Raw genomic sequence first — 18168 nt, forward strand, 5'->3', positions numbered from 1 at the left:
TCCATGTTTCCACTCCCTAGTTCTTACTGCGTGTGCTCCCAGCCGACCTTCAGAGGCTGCCCCTGTACTCAGAATAGACCCCTCAGCTGTGCTGCTCCAAGCCGGGACGTCCGGTCCCCCTCTTGTCCCCCCCCAACCACGTTCACTTGGGTCTGGGACAGGGGCCCTGGGACTACTGTAGTATGACTCAGAGAGGTGAGTCTTACCTTGGTCTTGGGCACCCCGGCACTCTATTCCAGGCCCTCCAACTTAGGGATATGTTGGGCCTACTCCTTCTTGCCCTTCTCTGCCCTCTCCCCCCAGGCTCTTTAGAAGTGCTGGAAACAGTAACAGACATCATTTCCAAAGCATCTATATGCCGTTAGGAGTTCAGGAAGGCCTTGGCCAAGGTCATCCATCTAGTTAGTCCATGCCCTTCCCCCTGCGCCATCTAGCCTCCTACAGCAGCCCCCCAGGCCCAGGGATAATGGGACTGCCAAGGGATCACTCGGCCCACTTCCCACCTCTTCACACTTTCACCTTCATGGCTGGAGCCCCGCGGTGTGTTACAATTATCCAAGGCTGCCTAGGACACCGTAAGGGTTATTGCTCCCAATACAACGGAGTGCTCCAACCTGTCTCCAGACACCGCGTAGGCAGGGGTACTCCTTCATAAAGGCCCTGTGGGCTCTGGACAAGGGTCCACTCGTGCCACTCCAGGGCGGTCCTGGGAGACTCGAGCACAGAGCCGCCTCACCCCTGCTTGCCCCGGTTTCGGGGCTGACCCGACCTTAGAGGACTAGCAGACAGAACAGCTGGGACGTGCCTCCCCTTGTCTCTCACGCGGATTCTTCCTGCAGAAATGATGTGCATCCCGCCCGTGGGCTGCCTCTCTGTTGCCTCGTTGGCTGCCAGCAACGTGACGTTTTCAGTTATTTACCACAAAAGGTTTCTGCTTATGTTATACTCATCTGCTCAGCACTTTGTGCTCTGGGGCAGTTGAGATGCCAGAGATAAATGAAAAGTGGTGGGTGTTATAAGGTCCCCCGAGGGTTCAGAGAGAGAGAGCAAGAGAGAGCGAGAGAGAGTGAGAGAGAGAGAGGGAGGGAGGGAGGGAGGGAGGGGGGAGGGGGGAGGGAGAGGGAGGGAGGGAGAAGAGAAACGCGAAGGTGCAGAAATGGACACCACTCAGCACCAGCAATCTCAGGGAATGGCCGACCGCCACATGAAAGACGTAGCCAACAATTACAGTCTCAACACTAAGTTCATTGAAGCCAGCCTTGGAATTCCCCGTACCGTTCTGTGCGGCACTGTCCCCCATTACAGATGGCAGCTGCGAGGAGGGGGCTGGGAGGGTGTCTCCCCCAAGGCCACGCAGTCAGCAAGTGGCACAGCGCGGATATGCCCAGGCTGCACACCCACGCCCGCCTCCGAGACACCGCACCACACTTGCTCCCTGGGGCAAGCGGGCTCTCAGGAAGAGCCTCCCCTGACAGGACAGCATCCCCTCCACCCGCCATGCTGGCCTGGCCTGAAGGTACAAGAGCCCCTAGGAGTCCCTGGTCAAGGCTGTGCCCCTGGCCGGAACCAAAGAGGAAACAGGTCTCATTACAGTCTGTTTGAAACTCATGCAGCACAACTTTTTCAAAGTACATATTTTATTTATATAGAATAGTGCAAAAGTTAAATGAAAATAATGGTTCGTAATTTAATTTACACAGCATCAGGTGCGGGCTGGTTGTCCTGACCGTCGTGGGAGGTGTGGCTGGCCTTGGGAAGAGAAACGACGAACATTCCATGACCTGGACACAATGTGAATTAGCCCAGGGGATCGTTTTTCTCAACAGCGTGATCCCAGAGCGCAGGCAGCTTCTCTCGTCCTTATAGGCACAGCTGTACATGCAGGAAGTTTCTGAGCTCTGGCTGTGTTTTGAGCTTCTGGCCCAAGTCCTACAACCCCAAGGTTTTCCATGGCAACAAAACAATCATCAGTTTGCCTCTGATACCTTCTTCAACCCCAAATCTTACTGTTACTCCCATTTTTTCCCTACCTCCCAAGGGTCCCTGGGAAATACTGGACCAAGTGGAGGGGGCTGAGGCTGCTGTTCTTTCTTTGGGAGAAATAATTAAAGCATCTCAGCCATTTCTCCATCATTGTCCCGCTTTCTAGCCCCGATTTAATACAAACACTCCTTATCCCCAGAACCGTTCTATGTGAGGTTAGCAGTTTCTTCCATCCCTTAGGCAATTCAAAGATCTCGGGCACATGAGATTTAAAGGCACAGCCCTCCCATTTCATTAATATGTCATCAGCCTGTGGTGACCGTGACATCACCTGGGGTGAGAAACTCTTAGGGCCCATCTCATCTTTCTTCTTGATTCTGAGAGTATCCTGACTTATTTAAACCAGGAGAGAAGGGGACCTTCCCCCCCATTCACCTGTCAGACTAGACCCCATTTTGTCCCTCAGCACCTGACCATCAGAGCTCTTCCCTGAGGGATGAGGCTGATGCCGGTGGTCGGGGAGAGGGGAGAGTCAGGGCGCTCCCACAGAGAAGCCTTGGATCACCAGGGGAACCCAGGATTCACAGCGCAGTCCTTGGCACTTGCTGGGCTCCACGTTTTCTAAACACAAAGCTTCTGAGACAGAAGAGACAGGCTTTATTACAGAAGCAGGAGCTTTGCCTTTGCCTCCACCCTCTGCTGCCCCTGTGGCCAGGTGCTGTCATGTCCTTGGGACAGTCCCATGTTCCTCTGGCAACCCCTGCTCTTGAATCTCCTACCTGTCGCCTCACTTACCTGGGATGGCAAATCCTGTTCCCTAAGTGATCCCCATTACTCCCACAGATTTAGACTCCAGCTTGGAATCTGACTGCCTGTCTCTCCTCACCAGCTGCTTCATGAGCTCTGGGAGCACAGAAAGTCTGGGGTCCCAATGGACATATTCGGGCAGGGGTTCCAAGGAGCCCACAGGCTCCTCCACACCACCACAAATGCCCCCAGGGTTCAGCCTGGAGGCCACCAGGACGCACCCATGGCAACGAGGCAGAGACACCTCTGCCATGAGAAAGCAAGTGAGGGGGACCGAGGAGAGCACGATGACAATGTCCTCTGTGGCAGACATTCAGAAGGTCTCTCGGGCAGCAGTGGGAGGAAAGAACAAAATGGCCAAGCAGAGCTAGGAAAAGTCTTCCTACAATAAAGTCCACGCTTGGGCATCTCTAGGGAGTCACACTACAAAAATCGCCACCAAGGCAGCCCCTTGCGGAGGTCCACTCAGAGCAAAGGCTAAGTTCAGGACGCACCTTTCCTCATTCCTGACCGGAGGCAGCACAGCGTCCGTGCGTCCTGCCGCGTGCGCCACGGGGTAGGTGAGCGCGCATCCACGACAGCGCCCACCTCTCTGTGTGCGCCCCGCACAGCGAGCGAGCTGCGGGGCCTGCGATTCTGAAGGAAAGCGTGCCCTGCCACCATCGGGGGCTCCGACGGAAACCCGAGCAAGGAGTTCTCGGTACTTGAAAGGATCTGAAACTTGGTTTAAAAACTTACAGCTTTCTTTCATCACAAGGCTTCTGAAAAAGAAAAATCACTTTCCCCCACGGGCCCTCAGCAATTCAGTTATTTTTCGGCGAGCAGAAATTCTGATGACGCCGCAACCCCCAACCACCGCGGTGGACCAGCATCCTTGTCCGCTGGGCTGGGCCACTCCAGTCCCTTTCAGAGGGTGTCAGCTGGTGCCAACGGGAGATTCGGTGCCATTCTGCCACTTGCAGATCAAGAGCTCTCCTGCTCTGACAGCTCCCGGGACCGCACCAGCTGAAGAAGAGCCAGCCGTGGCAGGAGCAGGGAGGGCTTCGTGTGGAGGCCACGTCTTCAAGGTTTGAGCACCATCTTCTGGTCAGGTTTCGGCTTCTGAGGACCTGCCTTTGAAAACTTCATTTAGTCCAGAATGGGAAGATTCCCTGAGCCGACAAGCTCAAGTGACTTGCAAATCAAAATGAGGACACGACTGGAGGCGGGAGGAGTTAGCTGCCTGCGTGCGCAGGCCCGCGCTGCAACTCGCTGCTGGCGCACGGCCACGGCGGCCACGGCGGCCACGGCAGGCAGTGGCGGGGCCCTGCCTTCTGTCCTACCAGCAGCGTGCGGAGGCAGTGGAAGTCCTGACTGTGTCCCAAATTGACCCCTTGCCCCTGCTTGTACCTGGTGACGTGAAATGCGCTTGGAAAGAAGGCGTGGGCTTGTCCCCTGCCAGCCCACAGCTGGAGGGTGAGTGATGTAGTCACGCTCTGCCAGGGGTGACGCCGCACCAGGTGGCCAGCAGCCCTGCCCGGTGTGTGAACACTGCACTAGCAGACTTCGACTTTCCGGCATCGAGGAAAGGAAGATAAATGCTAGTCATTCCCTCCGAACGGCAGGAACCTACATCCATCTAATTGCACTTCATAATGGATTCCACAAACCATTAATTATCAGATTATATTTTAGGAACTGAAGATAAAAAAGCTTTGTGAAATTCTGACGCCAAAGGATCACTAGCCCGCAGTAACAGGCACTGCCTGGAGGAACTGGACAGCAGGCCGCTCACAAGGCAGGGAGACCGTGGCAGGGGGAGGAGCCGGGGCACCCCGGCACCCGGCGCTGGTTCGTGAGCCCTCCACAGGCTCTGGAGCGAGGGGAAGACAGTCTCGGCTCTGAGGAGAACACGGAAGGCTGCGGGGACAGCCCTCGGGTACAGAACACCGCGGAGAAGATTCTGGAAGGGCAGGGACTGTCTGCAGCTGGACGGCCCCACAGGGAGCGCATCCCGCAGAAACGCTGCAAGGCTTGGTTTGGGCAAGTGCTAACTGTACTGATGAGCTGGGACTCGGCCTGTGTGAACACGCTGCTCCCTGTCCTGCCACCAGGAGAGGGCCAGGCCACCCAAGCGGATGGGAAGATGACAGAGTGAGGAAGGAGCCAAGTGTGCTCCAGCCGGGGGGTCTCTGGATGGTGTGTTGGTGCTTTTCTGTCACTTCTAAATGGCCAGGAGGCACCAGCACCATTGGAAGGCCCAGTCTGTGGGCTGCAGGCCCACCTCTACCCGCCATGCTGCACAGTGAAGGCCGTCGGCCTGCGGCACCTCTCCAGTGCCCCAGTCACCAGCTCCCATCCCACTGCTCATCAGAGGCCACAGCAGCAGGCCTGTGGGAAGTAGGCCTGTCCCCTGGGGAGGGCAGTGGTGTCCGTGCCCAGGACCCCAACACTGTTGGTTCTGTGAGAACAAAGTGAGAGTGCTCTGGCTGGTGCAGGCTGAGATGCTCACTACTCAGGACAGCCAGGGACTGAGGGCCAACGGCAAGCCGCGGAACGCTCGCTCTGCTGCAAACGCAGGACCCTCCATGGGATGATCGGCCACTCACTTGGCCTCGCCACAGATCAGGGTCACAGTACCATCTAGCAAATCCTCCACGGTCACGGCCACAAGCTCAGAGCTGGACTGAGATGTCTGCGAATCTGGCAACGTCACAAACACCTGTGACCCAGCAAGCTGGGTCTCCTCCAAAGTGATCACCTGCTCTGTCGGGGCCGCCGGCTCTGGGGTTTGGATCACCTGAAAGGGAAAGACCGTGAGGCTGTCTAGGCAGTGTCCACAGGGAGCTCCCCAGAATTTACGTGGTTTTTGTCTCATGCTGTAATGATGATATTTATGTTTTCACCTGAGGAGAGCAATTACATGCGCCTAATGGGAAGAGGCAAGTCTAACAAAGGCGATGCAAAAGAGAAGGCAAGCAAACAATTTAAATAACTCTGTGTGCTAAATTGCTATAATTTAGCTCAGTACGCCATCTCAGGGTGCCCGGACTCTATGATTACACACCAGTGAATACCGGCTCAGTTTCTTACACTGGGTTTTCCTGTCTTGAGGATCACACTGCAGAGGTAAGCACCATGTGAAAGGAAGGCTACTGAAAGTGGTTAGTCTCAGGCCTCACCACAGAAATGGAAGGATTTATCAGCAGCCTTGGCTGGCCAAAGGTGGTGTCTCTGGCCCTCAGGTGAAGAAGAGCCTTCCTTGGAGGCTACATCATTATAGGACTTAGGAGCAGGAACGAGTGGAGGAAATGTGACTTCTATCAACTCCCTCATTCGGCCTCCCCAGCGGGCAGCCCTTCTCCAAAGGCCACACAGACCCCTTCCAAATCTGTGTCACCTGCTCAAGATGGCTCAGGGAGAACCAGTCTACGGTGAAGTACACCCAGTTCCCATCCCAACCTCCCAAGTTGATGCTTGTGACCTGTGGGGACTCAGGGCAGCTTGGTGCCCCTTGATATTTTCAAACCAGGGAGCCCACAGAGGGCACAGTCACCCTGGCCCTTGACAACTAGCCAGGAGTGGAGAGCAGAGCGCTAGGCCTGAGTGGCAGAAGGGGAAAGCCAAGTTCAGCCCCACGGTGCTGTGAGGGGTGAGAAGATGGATTATGATGTTTAATCAAAAATCATCTAGGATAGTAGTTTTCAAACTGGTTTTCTTTCTTTTTCTTTAGGAATGGAAGCCTTTTTTTTTTCCTTTTTCCTCAAAGGACATCTTACCAAGAATCCTTATATATAAAAAAAAGACCAAAGCAGAGCCATTCTGGGTGACATGGCAGCAGGAACTTCACTGCAGCCTGCCCACCTGACCTGCTCTCTGGTCTCGCAGAGGCCCCTGAGAACATGGTTCATCAAGGACTCCTCTGTGGGGCTGGACAGCGGGGCGGTCCAATCAGTTAACAGCACTGCTCCTGTCCATCCACAGATAATCCACAGAACTGCGTTTCTTTTCCTTTTCCGCCCACCCTCTCTGGAGAAGACAGGGAGAGGCGAGCTTCTCCCCCAGGTAAAGGTGAGGAGCCCTGATGTACCCAGTGTCCTGTGCCCAGCCTAGAGGAGCTATCAGAGTGTTTCAGCGGCAGGGGGTCCCAACAGAGAGCTCACCCCCTTCTCCGAGATTTCCTGCCACTCCTGTCACACCCCATGGTGTTTCGCAGAAGGTGGGGGAAGTGTGTGAATTAGGACAAACCAAAGGTGTTCTGCTTTTGGAAATTCTCGTTCCAGGCTCCCTCTACCCAGGGGCCATTTGCAGGTGCTTGCCAGGAGACTAGAATGTTCTGTTCTGTTTGGTAAGAGGTCCACCAGAGAGACTCCTCTACAAGGGCCTCTCGGTCATGCTATTACTTAATGGGATCTTCTGGGAGCCCCCAAGAGAAAGGCTGGGTGGTGTGACAGAGCTGCCTCCACAGAAGCCTCAGGAACCCCGTGTTAGCACCCTCATATCTGATGGCCCCGGAATCACCTGCACCACCTGTGAGGCTGCTGCTTGGGGTTCAGAGCCCATCACCTTTGGGTGTTCAGATTCCAAGTGACCATCCAGCTGGGCCTGGGCGGTGAAGAGCTCCCCGCAGAGCTCACAGGGGAAGGTGCTCTCTGACTGCTTGAAGTGCTCCGTGGTGACGTGGTGCTGCAGCGCCCCCGGGAAGCGGAAGGTGGCTGTACAGTACAAGCACTTGAACGGCTGGGACCCTGGAAGAGGGCGGACAGAAAGGATGGGCCAGACGGAACGCCGGAGACAAACCAGAGCAGGGAGAGGGGAGAGGAAGGAGCAACCAGGATCGAGGTGCAGAGGCAGATTCGGGTTCTGTGGGACCTGAAGCTTCTACAGTTTGGGGGATCCTCTTCAGGAAAAATAAGGCAACATTACAAATACAGGAATAGGTCCCCTGCAAGCAAGGGGCTCTGCAACCACAGCTTCGTCAGGATTAGCTTCAGACTGACCTGGCCTTGGTTGAAGGCCATTCTTCACTCAACTGTAGATCAGGATGCTGAGGACGCCATACTTCACCAAGTCTAAGAGGCACGCTTTAACATCTCTGCCATCCCTGGGTTCGATGGCATCTTATGACAGCTACGGGCTAGGCGGCAGTGGGATGTAAAATGAGCAGTGACCACACACACGGGCGCCCTGAGGGCAACACCGAGACCTGTGGGGCGTGTGTCCGTGGCTTCGAAGAACATCCCTGAGACAGGAGTGGTGCACGTTTTTAACTCCCAGGAACCAATGGTTTAGGAGGGTTTAGGAGGGATGAGTAAGGGGTGGATGTCCAGCTACATGCCCAGTGCGCCAAAAGTAGACCAGTTTCACGTCATGCTCGAGGGACCCAAACCCACGGCCTGCCTGTGCCCCATCACAGCGCCACGTGCGATGACACGCGCCTCGACAGTCGGAAGTGAAAGCTGCTCTGAGAAGCGGGATGCTCACCATGATTTATCTGGTGATTCTCCTTCTGATGTACCCATACAAGAGTGTGTACAATCTATGCCAAATTAAGTCCAAAACAGCACTTAGAATCACCTGCAAATTCTAAGTGACAATAAAGTATAGTTTAACTGGCAGCAGTTTTTCTTTCTTAATGGTTCATGAAAGACTAGCATTTTAGATTTGAGGAGACACGGCAGTGGCAACAATAATCACAGGTCACGCTAGAGGGATGCTCACGGGTGCCGGGCCTTATGTGTTTTCTGTGTACTAACGTATTCAATTTGCAGTTACCCTATAAGGAAGGAAGCACTATAATTGTCCCCGTTTTATAGATGAGGAAACTGAGGCACAAGTCAGTTCGGTTACTTGGCCTGGACTGCACAGCTGTGGATGGTGGAGACGAGATGCACCGGGGCAGTCCCGGCCAGGAGCATCTCACGAGGGGCACTGACCTGAATGCTGGCACTTGATGTGAACTTGTAGCAATGCTGGCGTGGGGAAGAGCTCCTTACACTGGTCACATTCGTGGAACTTCATATCTGCGGAGCACACAAGGAAAGAAGTGGTGGGAACCAACCAGAGGACAGCTCTCTCAGGCTGGGGAGGGTGGTGATGGCCGACACTTAGCAAGCATCTGCCAAGTGCCAGGAACCTCACAGCTATGAGCTAGCAGCGCAGTCTAGTGTAAAGAAAACGCCAGATTGGAGCCAGGCCGCCTGGATGGAAGTAGGGCTGCTACGAGAATGGAATAAGAAAGCGCCCACCAATGTTTAGCAGGTGCCTTGCGCATAGGAGATGCTTCATGACCATGGTGATTATCCCCAGACTGAGCGGCACAGTGGGTATTAACTTTCTGAAGAGAAGGAAACCGGCTCAGGAAAGAGAGGTCACTTGCCAAGGTCATGCAGCTGCTCCGTGCGGGAGTCGGGATTTCCACCCGAGCCTGTCGGCCGCTAGAGCCACCACCCGTCCCAGGCCCCACAATGTACCAGTGTCCCTCAGGGCTGGTAGGAGCTTACCGTGCTCCAGGCCCCCGGGTTTGAGAACCACTGCCACTCAAGCTACTGTTCCCTGTTACTGATGGGCCGGCGTGGCCTCCTTCAGGTGTGCTGGGACAGAACAAAGGCCACTGCCACACACACCACACTACAGCACCGGAAGCTGGGATTGGGGGCTGGAGCCCAGGACACTGTCATCGAGCCGCTCCCACTCATCAGCTCCCACTCGCGGTCTCTAGGCACCCAAACTTCACCTGCGTGCTCTGCCTTGATGTGCTTCTTGTGTTCAATGGTGTTGGAAAAGGTTTTGTCACAGGAGCTGCACTGGAGTGACGAGAATTTGGAAGATCGATGGTTCTGAGCAGCAAACACATCAGGGTGGTGGGTCCGATTGTGGTACCACAAACCAGACAATTGCTGCAAGGAATATGGCAAACGTTAAGTCTTAGAAGGTTCCAGCAAGCTGGAGAGGTCCCAAGGCCTTCGTGAGACAAATGAGCTTATGGATCTAGAATCACACTCCTACCTGTCACACTGAGTGCTCACGTGAGGGGAAAGGCTGGTGTTCGGGGGAACCAGGCACCTGTGTATTTACTGAGAGGCCACTACAGGGCAGGGCACAGCCTGGTCCTTCAGAAACTCTCACCCCTCACAACAAGCTTATGAGCGAGGCATCAGAATCTTTCTAATGAGGTGGAAGCTGAGGCACACAGGGGTTAGAAGACTTGCCCAAGGTCATATCATTAGTAAACAGCAGGCCCAGGATTCAAACCCTGGCCTTCCAACTGGCATGTCTAAGCTGTATCTCACTGCCTCCCAGAGGCCCCGGGAAGCAGCAGAGAAGCCCGATGGAGCAGAAGCATGTGCTGTCCCTGCTCCTTCCTGGGTTCCAGAGCAGCCCGGGGACACTCTCCCTACAGTTCCAGGCTTTCCCAGAGACCAAGCCAAGGCCTTACGCAGCTCTGTGGTCACAGCACCAGGTGTGGAGTTAGCTCTTCCATGTCTGTGGAGCTGAAATCAGCTGCTGGGCTTTTCTCCCTACATCCAAATCCTACAGACGTCACAAGAACCATTTTTTTCTCTGTAGTTTTAGAGTTGAGCTTCTCATATGTGGTTTCTTTTTAGTTCCATATGGGGTTTCCCTTTAATTACATACTAAATTCTACAGTGAAAAAGCAGACCCCTTCCCTAGGAATTTAAAAACAGCAACAACAACCCAGTCATTGTGCTAAACAAGGTAACTCCAGGCAATGTTACACAGCCCATTGTCACTCTCATATCCCTTGACACATGGGGTCAATAGGCTCCACAGAGTGTGAATGTCCAAGGGGAAAAGCGGCATTCAGCTCATGACAGGGCTGAAATCCGAGAGAAGAGGTGTAGGAATTTTCGGCTCCAATTAAAGCTCCCAACTGCATTACTCTGACCAGATCACCTTAGAGAATCTGAGTAATTACAAGCTGCATCCTTCATGGTAGCAGCCACATCGTCCTCTCTGGGACTCCTGGCAGATGTAAGGGAGGATAGGCTGGGGACTGGGGATGGGGATGGGGACGGGGGGGGGGAAGGGGGGGGAGGTGGTGCTCCCGGCCGAGCGCGCGGTCACCTGGTAGGCCTTGTTGCAGATCCCACAGCTGAAGGGTTTCCCTCCGACGTGGGTCACCATGTGCCGCTCCAGCATGGAGGGGGCGCTGAAGATCTTGCCGCACGTGGGGCAGGGGTGGTACTCCTTGGAGTGCACCTCGTGGATGTGCTTGCGGTGGTCCTGCAGAGTGGGGAAGCTCATCCTGCATTTCTTGCAGTCGTACGGATCTTCTATGTCTGGTTTCACGGACATCCGTGAGGAGAGAGGGAGGGGAAAAACACCACAGGCAGCCGTCAGGGAGACGCAGCTGCTGTGCACGGCTCCAGGTGCGAGACTGTTCAGAGGTCAGGCCCGGCCACACACTCCGAGGACCAGCCGCGAGCATGGCGATCACCTGACCACCCCCTACCTTCGTCTCGTCCCAGGAAGGGGGATGCCTCCTCTGAGGCTTCTGTACTAAACCCCCTCTGTGGCACCAGGTAGTTCATCGCCATTCCTCACATTACATCCTACAAGTTCAATTCCATTTAACTACTTTGCAGGGAGTACTGCCCTTGCTGTTCCCCTGCCTGCGCTGGGCATTTCTGAGTGTTCTCATTTTCCGCAGAGATTTCCAGCACACTCCCCAGAGCCTCACTATTTCCTTTGTTGTCAGCGTTGACTGACAGGAAGAAGGCTTCCCTCCTCCTCACCTTACATTCAACAATACAAACATTTTCAATGTTTAATGAGTGCTGTATGACAGGCATGTTTTAAGTGCCTTACAAACATAAACTCACTCTATCTTTCCAATAACCCTATGAGTGGGATCTACTATCATCCTATTTTAGAGATTAGGAAAAGCAACGCTTAGAGAGCACCCAGTGACACAAGTGGGAAATGGCTGAAGCGGGTGACAGTCCAGCTCTCACTCCCAAGGCCGTGCTCTGAGCCACCTGCTTAACTAGACACGCCAACTTTTCAGGGAGGCCTCAAAAATAAGAACCAGCACTGATGAAGGATACATCTGCCATCCCTATGGCAAGAGACTTCAATTTATTTTTTCTGAAAGCAACAGAAAGCAGAATGTTTTAATAATACAATCCTTTGCCTACTAGCCAATCTTACGTGTGCACGGAGTCCAATTAATTCTGGAATTTGGACACACGGCAGCACTTGGTGTCATTAACCAGTGTCCCTGTGGACATGAGCTCTTGAAATCTCAGTCTACACAGCCTCTGAAGGCACGGTGAAGCAGTTCTCCAGCCGCGATGACGCGGTCCTGTGACACAGGCAAGGAGTGGTCCAGGAGAGGGGCCTGGCCGCTGGCCTGCTGCCAATGACACGGAAGTCTTTGGGCTCCTCTTCATCCTGACAGTTGATTAGTCCCACCCTCTCCTGGCTCCCAGGTAATGCTACTAGGAAAAGGAGACTAGAGCAGAATGTCCTTTAAAAAGGTCAAAATGACACTGAAATTATGGCACTAGATCTAAGCCAGATCTCACTCATCTGGGAGTCTGCCGCAGCTGGATACGGGGACTTGTGAACTCTCTGGGGGAAAGGGGCAGCACGGTATATACCTCCTGCACTGCCCAGTGTCTAGCCCCGTGTCGGGCACATAGGAGCCCTGACAACGTCCTTTGCTGGCTGGCTGATAATATATTTGAATGTGTTGACATAAAGCCCGTGTTTGTGAGGCACTGTTTTTGCTGACAGCTAGAAACTGGTGTGTGGGAAACAGGGGTGGGGAGGGAAGAAGGGGAGAAGGATACGCAGGGTGAATGGGACGCCAGAAAGACAGGCTTTGATGGTGACAAATGGCACCTGAGAGGGTTGCTTTCACCACCAATAATACTATCTGGCATTTATTGAGCATTTTCTGTGTGTCAGGCAGGGAGCTTCATGCTTTACATGGGATACCTTACTAATTCTCACAGCAATCCAAGGTGGTGGCATTATTATTTTTCCTCATTTACAGAAGGGGCAGAGGGGGCTTGGAAAGGTTAAGGAATCTGTTTAAGGTCTCAAGGAAGTAAATGGCGGGGTCAAGGTCCAGTTCCAGGCCCGTGTGCTGTCAGAGCCCAAGCTCCTAACCCCCTGCTGCGCCGTGCTGCTCACTCCCGCTGTAACCAGTCTGCTGGGGGAGGTGGGACGTGGCCGCCAGACGCCACACTGGCCATTTCCCAAGGCCGGGATGAGGACGCACAGAGCTCTCTTTGCCTTCCTGTGCGTGTGTTGACCAGAAGTGTGTTTTGTCTGTATCAGTTCCGGTAGAAGGGGAGGCAGGCGGGGGCAGACCCCACTACCTGCGTGGCTCCAGGGGCACAGGGGACAGAATGCCGTGCAGTAGGCTTCCCGGGGCGGGAGGTGGGAGGCCTGAGCAGGGACCACTCACGACGGGAGATATTAACTCAGACAGCGTCTGGCTGCTCCTATAGGGAAGGCGGGTAGGACTCCAAGATGAGCGGGGGAGGGAGGGGGCGTGCAAAGAGCCGCTCAGTGGACCTAATGGGAATATTCTGTTGCTCTACGGCCTGTCTGTTACTGAGGCTCTCCTTCAAGCATAATTTGCCTTTGTCAGCCAAGCAGTGGCAGGTGGGCTAAAAAGGAGACAAGGAAACAGCCTGGACATTACACAATGACATGTTAAAATGGGATTTTTCTAGAAACAGAAACGAGGGACTCAGTTTTGAAGGAGAATAGGGGAGGGGAAGGCACCAAATGGGGCCTGGCTCTGGTGGAGTGACAACGTCTGTCATGATGGTTACACGCCTTCTCGGAGCCAGGCCTGGCGCTGAGAGCCTGACAGCCGCCATCTCCGTACGTACTGTGAAAGGTGTGCAGGTGGATGGACAGGCCGTTGGCTTGCCGGAAGCCCTTGCCACAGTCCCTGCAGACATACGGCTTGTCGCCGGTGTGGGTCCTCACGTGGCGGGACAGCTCGATGGACTGGGCGAACACAGCGTCACAGTACTGGCAGGCGTACATTTTCCCTGGAAACACGCACGAGTTTCCTTATTAGAAACAGCACCAAACACGTATGGCCTCCCTAACACAAGATCACACTATAAGGCACGTGTTGGGGAATATAATCTGGGAGACGGCGTTAGAACCACACGCAATTTGTAACACACCGGGTGAGAGGTCTGGGCCCTTCTATTGGATGGCATCTCACACACAGCTGATGGCACAGTGTGGCCCCCCTCCCCGAGGAATAAGGACAGAGTTCTCATCACACAAGGCCACCCATCTGTTAACCAGGCCACCCCAAGTATGGAAGAGCTCATTCCACTCCCAGGAAGCAGAATATATATCCTCATGCCCAGAAACCCCCGGGTCTGGATCCCTCGCCACACGCGCTGTGCAAAATCGCGCCTGCACACAGAGGTGACAGACGGGACTCAGAGAGGGAAGCCTCCCCCTGCTGACTTGCTATAAAGTTATTATAAATCATTTGGCTTCTCTAGTCTCTCACACACATAATGAGGATACAATGGCCAGACTGCCAAAGACTGTTGGGAAATAGAGGTAAAGAGCAAGGCTGGAAAACTGGCATTTGTAAGAAACCACCAGACCAGCTGTGCCCCCAGGCTCCCTTCTGGGCCAGCAGAGAAGTGGAGAAATCAGTGAGGTGAGGGTCCAGATCCCCCAAATCCTAGGGCCTACTTCAGCTAGAGCAATCAACGTCATTTGCATTTTTCACATGTTGGGCTTTGAAATAAGATTTTGTTAGGAAAAAAAGGGTTTCTTCAATCAAGAGTTGAAATTATTGAGAAGCCCAGGACTCAGCCCTTGGTCTTCTTTATCCTCCCTTTGTAGATAACCTTATCTCAGAGCTCAGATACCATCCGCACCCAGATAGCGCCCACAGTTCTATCTCTGGCTCCCAGTTTCCCCTAGAACTGCAGACTTAACACATCCAACCTCTTACGACTGTCCTTCTCTGCCTGGAGGTGTCACCGGTCCCCCAGATAGAGCTCTTGAGGCTCCATCCCTGGCACTCCCGCGACCTGCCAGCAGCCCCCATGCACTCCGGTTTCCTCCGCTGCAGTGAACGGCAGGGCCATGTCCTCAGCTGCTCATGCCAGAAACCTCACACCCATCCTTAACTCTTCCCCGCACACCCACACGCAGCCCACCAAGGGTCCTATCACTTCCGCTTCAACACCACATCCCCAAACTTGAACGTCTCACGACCGCCCCTAGCACACTCCAGCTGAGAGCCCCGTCACCTCCACATCAGACAAATGGCCCGCCCTGCCTCCCTGTGAACACGACTCTTGCCTTATTACAGCAGACTGTTGAGAGTGGCCAGAATTAACTCCAAAAAACCTAACTCACATCCTACTGCTCTTCTGCTCCCAACTGTCCTATGGCTTCCTGCTATAGAATAATGGCCCCCAAGGATGCCCATGTCCTAACCCCTCGAAACTTGGGAATACGTCCCCTCACGCGGCAAATGGGGCTTTGCAGATATGATTAAGTTAAGGATCTTGAAATGGGAAGACTATCCTGGATTATACCAGCAGGCCCAACATAATCACAGGGTCTTTGGAAGAGGGAGCAAGAGGGTCAAAGGAGGAGGCACGATAGGGGACCCAGAGTTTGCAGGGGCGTGGCCATGAGCCGGGGAAGGCACACGACCGACCTCCACAAGCTGGGAAAACCGGGAACAAGTTCTCCCCCCGAGCTTCCAGAAGGAACACACTCGCCAAAACTTTGACTCTTCCTAAAACCTCTTTTAGCCTTTTAACCTCTGAAGTGGCGAGATAATGCATTTGCATTGATTTCAGCCACTGTGTGTGGTAATCCGTTATAGCAGCAATAGAAACTAGCACACTCTGCATAAAAACCCAAGTCCTAAAAACAGAACAAAATAAAACAACAACAACAAACAAAATCCTGACCCTGGTTTCTAAGGCCCTACAAGACCTGGCCTCTGGTGACCTCTCTGGCCTTCTCTCTTACCACTCTTCCCTTCCACTCTGCTTTGGCTCCTTCTAGTTTTCTTGATGTCTAACAGGTTAGGCTCATTCCCACTTGGGGAGGGGGCTCTGCACTTGGGATGCTCTTCTAGATCTTCTGTAGGCTCTCACGTCACTCGGTTTCCTACACAAGCCTCACGTCTCCGAGGCTGCCTCTGATGAGAGCGAACCCTGCCGTTCCCCTGCTGCCTCCCCTACTTTATGCAGTGACTACTGTCTGAACTTATATTACATGTTTGCTTATGGTCTCTCTTACCCACTGGAATGCAAACTCCATGGGACCATGGTGTGTACACTTACACTCTCCCCGGTGCCTGGAATAGTGCTGCAGAAATTCATTCACTCAGTAAATGTTTCCTGAGGCTCTACTCTTGCTAGGTACTATTCCACTCATACAGAAGTGGGGGCGGGGGGGAGACTAACAGCTCCACCCTCATGGAGCTTGCATTCTAACAGGGGGAGACTGACTAAAAACACAAGAAATTAATGAAGTAGATAATATATCCTACGATAAGCCCCACGGAAGAAAATGATGCAGGGGAGCTGGAGCTGGGGCTGAGATTTTACATGGGGTGGTCGGGAAAGGACTCGCGGGGAAGAGGTATGAATGAAGACCTGAAGGAGGTGAGGAGGGATGACAAGAAAGCAGGTGTCCTGCAGGGCTGGAACCTTGCAAGGAGGCTGCAGTGGGGAGAACGGGGTGAGGGCGGGGAGAGGAGTAAGAGGGGAGGTCTTAGGGGATCTGGTCACGGGGAGCCTGGTGGGCTATCGTTAGGCCTTCACCGAGTGAGGTGAGGAGCCTTTGCAAAAAGGTTTTGAGCAGAGGAGTGACAGGATATGGGTTAGCACTAAAAGGACCACTGGGGCCTGTGTCCCGAGAGCACCATCTAGGGAGAGGAGGAGAGCAAGGGGACCAGTTAGGTGGCCCCTACCACAATCCACGTGAGATGATGGTGGGATTTTATTTGGTTTTTTTTAAGATTTTATTTATTTATTTGAGAGAGAGAGCATACAGAGGGAGAGGGAGAAGCAGGTTTCCTGCCAAGCAGGGAGCCCGATGCGGGGCTCGATCCCAGGACCCTGGGATCCTGACCTGAACCGAAGGCAGACGCTTCACTGACTGAGCCCCCCAGGCGCCCGATGGTGGGGCTCTTCCTTACACATAAATGTACAAACAAGGCAGAGAGTCCTCCGAGAAGCCCTCACTGACCACGCACCTCCCCGCCTCTGACAGGACTAGAAACCCCTCCTCCATCCTTCATCTGGCTGGGGTTATTCCCTATCCCACTGCCGACGGCTCTGCACTGCATCGGTCTCTACACCAGGGAACCCCTGGCCCATCAGCTCTGGGAGCACAGCAGTTCCAGCTTCGTCACTCGGCCGCGGCCGCTGCCTGACCCATAGCAGGTGCTCAGACAGGGTTTTTCTCATGCTTGAACTCCACCTCCAAGCCCAAGGAACTCCTGGCTTTCTGCCAAGTCTGCAACTGTACGGTCACAATCCTACCTTAGCTAGCCTCTCTTCGCAAACTCTCACCACGAGCATCTTACCTGCCTGTGTGTCTATGTACTCCCGTCATCATTCCAGACAAAGACTTTGCATTGTTTTTTTGTTTTTAATCTACTTGAGATACATGTCATGCCTAGTTCCAAATGGGTTTTTGGGCAGCTCACCCAGTTAAAGTTGGCAGGAAAAATGAAGAAACTCTCCAGGCCTTACCTTCTGAGTGCTTCTTCTTGGTGTGGTAGGCCAGGGCCGAAGCCTGGGTGAAGGTCATCAGGCAGTGCTTGCACATGAACGGGCGGTCCCCCGTGTGAAGGCGCAGGTGGTTCTTCAGGGTAGAGTTGGCTGCAAACTTGGCCCCACACTCTTCACAGGAGAAAGGCTTCTCGTCAAAGTGCTCTGTCAGTTTGTGGTACTGCATGCCTAGGAAAGTCATGCCAGGGACCAGAGGGACACCAGTCATCAACGTGAGGACTCCAGCATGAGGACATGTAACAGCACTGTCTGAGGCCAGACCCCAAGAGGAAGCACAGCATGAACCACAGGACAGTAGGCCGTGCTCACTCGGACCTCACTCAGCCATGCTGCTCAGCCGCCTACCGCCCAGCACTCCAGAGGTCACCTTGGTCCCACTCCTGTTTGGGGCAGGCATCAAGTGTTCTGGGTTTATCTTTCCCCTCCCCTCTCTCTCTTAAATAGCATCCACCACCCAGAAACAGCGAAACAAAACTCACTTTTATGTTTCACTGGGTTTATCCAACATCTGGGACAAGGGTAAACAATTTTGACTACACACCCCAGGGTTTCTGTGACTCGTTTATTATCAAGAAATAAGTGATACGTGGAAACCTAAGAGTCAGGTGTT

The 18168-nt window shown here is 53.8% G+C and overlaps 1 protein-coding gene across 3 annotated transcripts in view; it reads right to left on the reverse strand.

The window, feature by feature from the left end:
* Positions 1-1619: 1619 nt before the first annotated feature.
* Positions 1620-18168, reverse strand: part of ZBTB40 (zinc finger and BTB domain containing 40) — a 75914-nt gene continuing 59365 nt past the window's right edge. For 2 of the 3 annotated variants that reach the window (XM_032391681.1, XM_032391686.1), the window contains 7 exons: positions 17520-17726; positions 13644-13808; positions 10858-11072; positions 9506-9668; positions 8706-8792; positions 7291-7517; positions 1620-5569 (listed from right to left, as the gene is read on the reverse strand). In XM_032391681.1, coding sequence (XP_032247572.1) covers positions 5375-5569; positions 7291-7517; positions 8706-8792; positions 9506-9668; positions 10858-11072; positions 13644-13808; positions 17520-17726 — 1259 coding nt within the window. In that variant the 3' untranslated portion in view covers positions 1620-5374. The remainder of the gene's footprint in view (positions 5570-7290; positions 7518-8705; positions 8793-9505; positions 9669-10857; positions 11073-13643; positions 13809-17519; positions 17727-18168) is intronic. The other variant, XM_032391697.1, reaches the window with a different exon arrangement.

The sequence above is a fragment of the Phoca vitulina genome, unplaced genomic scaffold (genome assembly GCF_004348235.1).
Source record: "Phoca vitulina isolate PV1807 unplaced genomic scaffold, GSC_HSeal_1.0 scaffold2, whole genome shotgun sequence".
Classification (NCBI taxonomy): domain Eukaryota; kingdom Metazoa; phylum Chordata; class Mammalia; order Carnivora; family Phocidae; genus Phoca; species Phoca vitulina.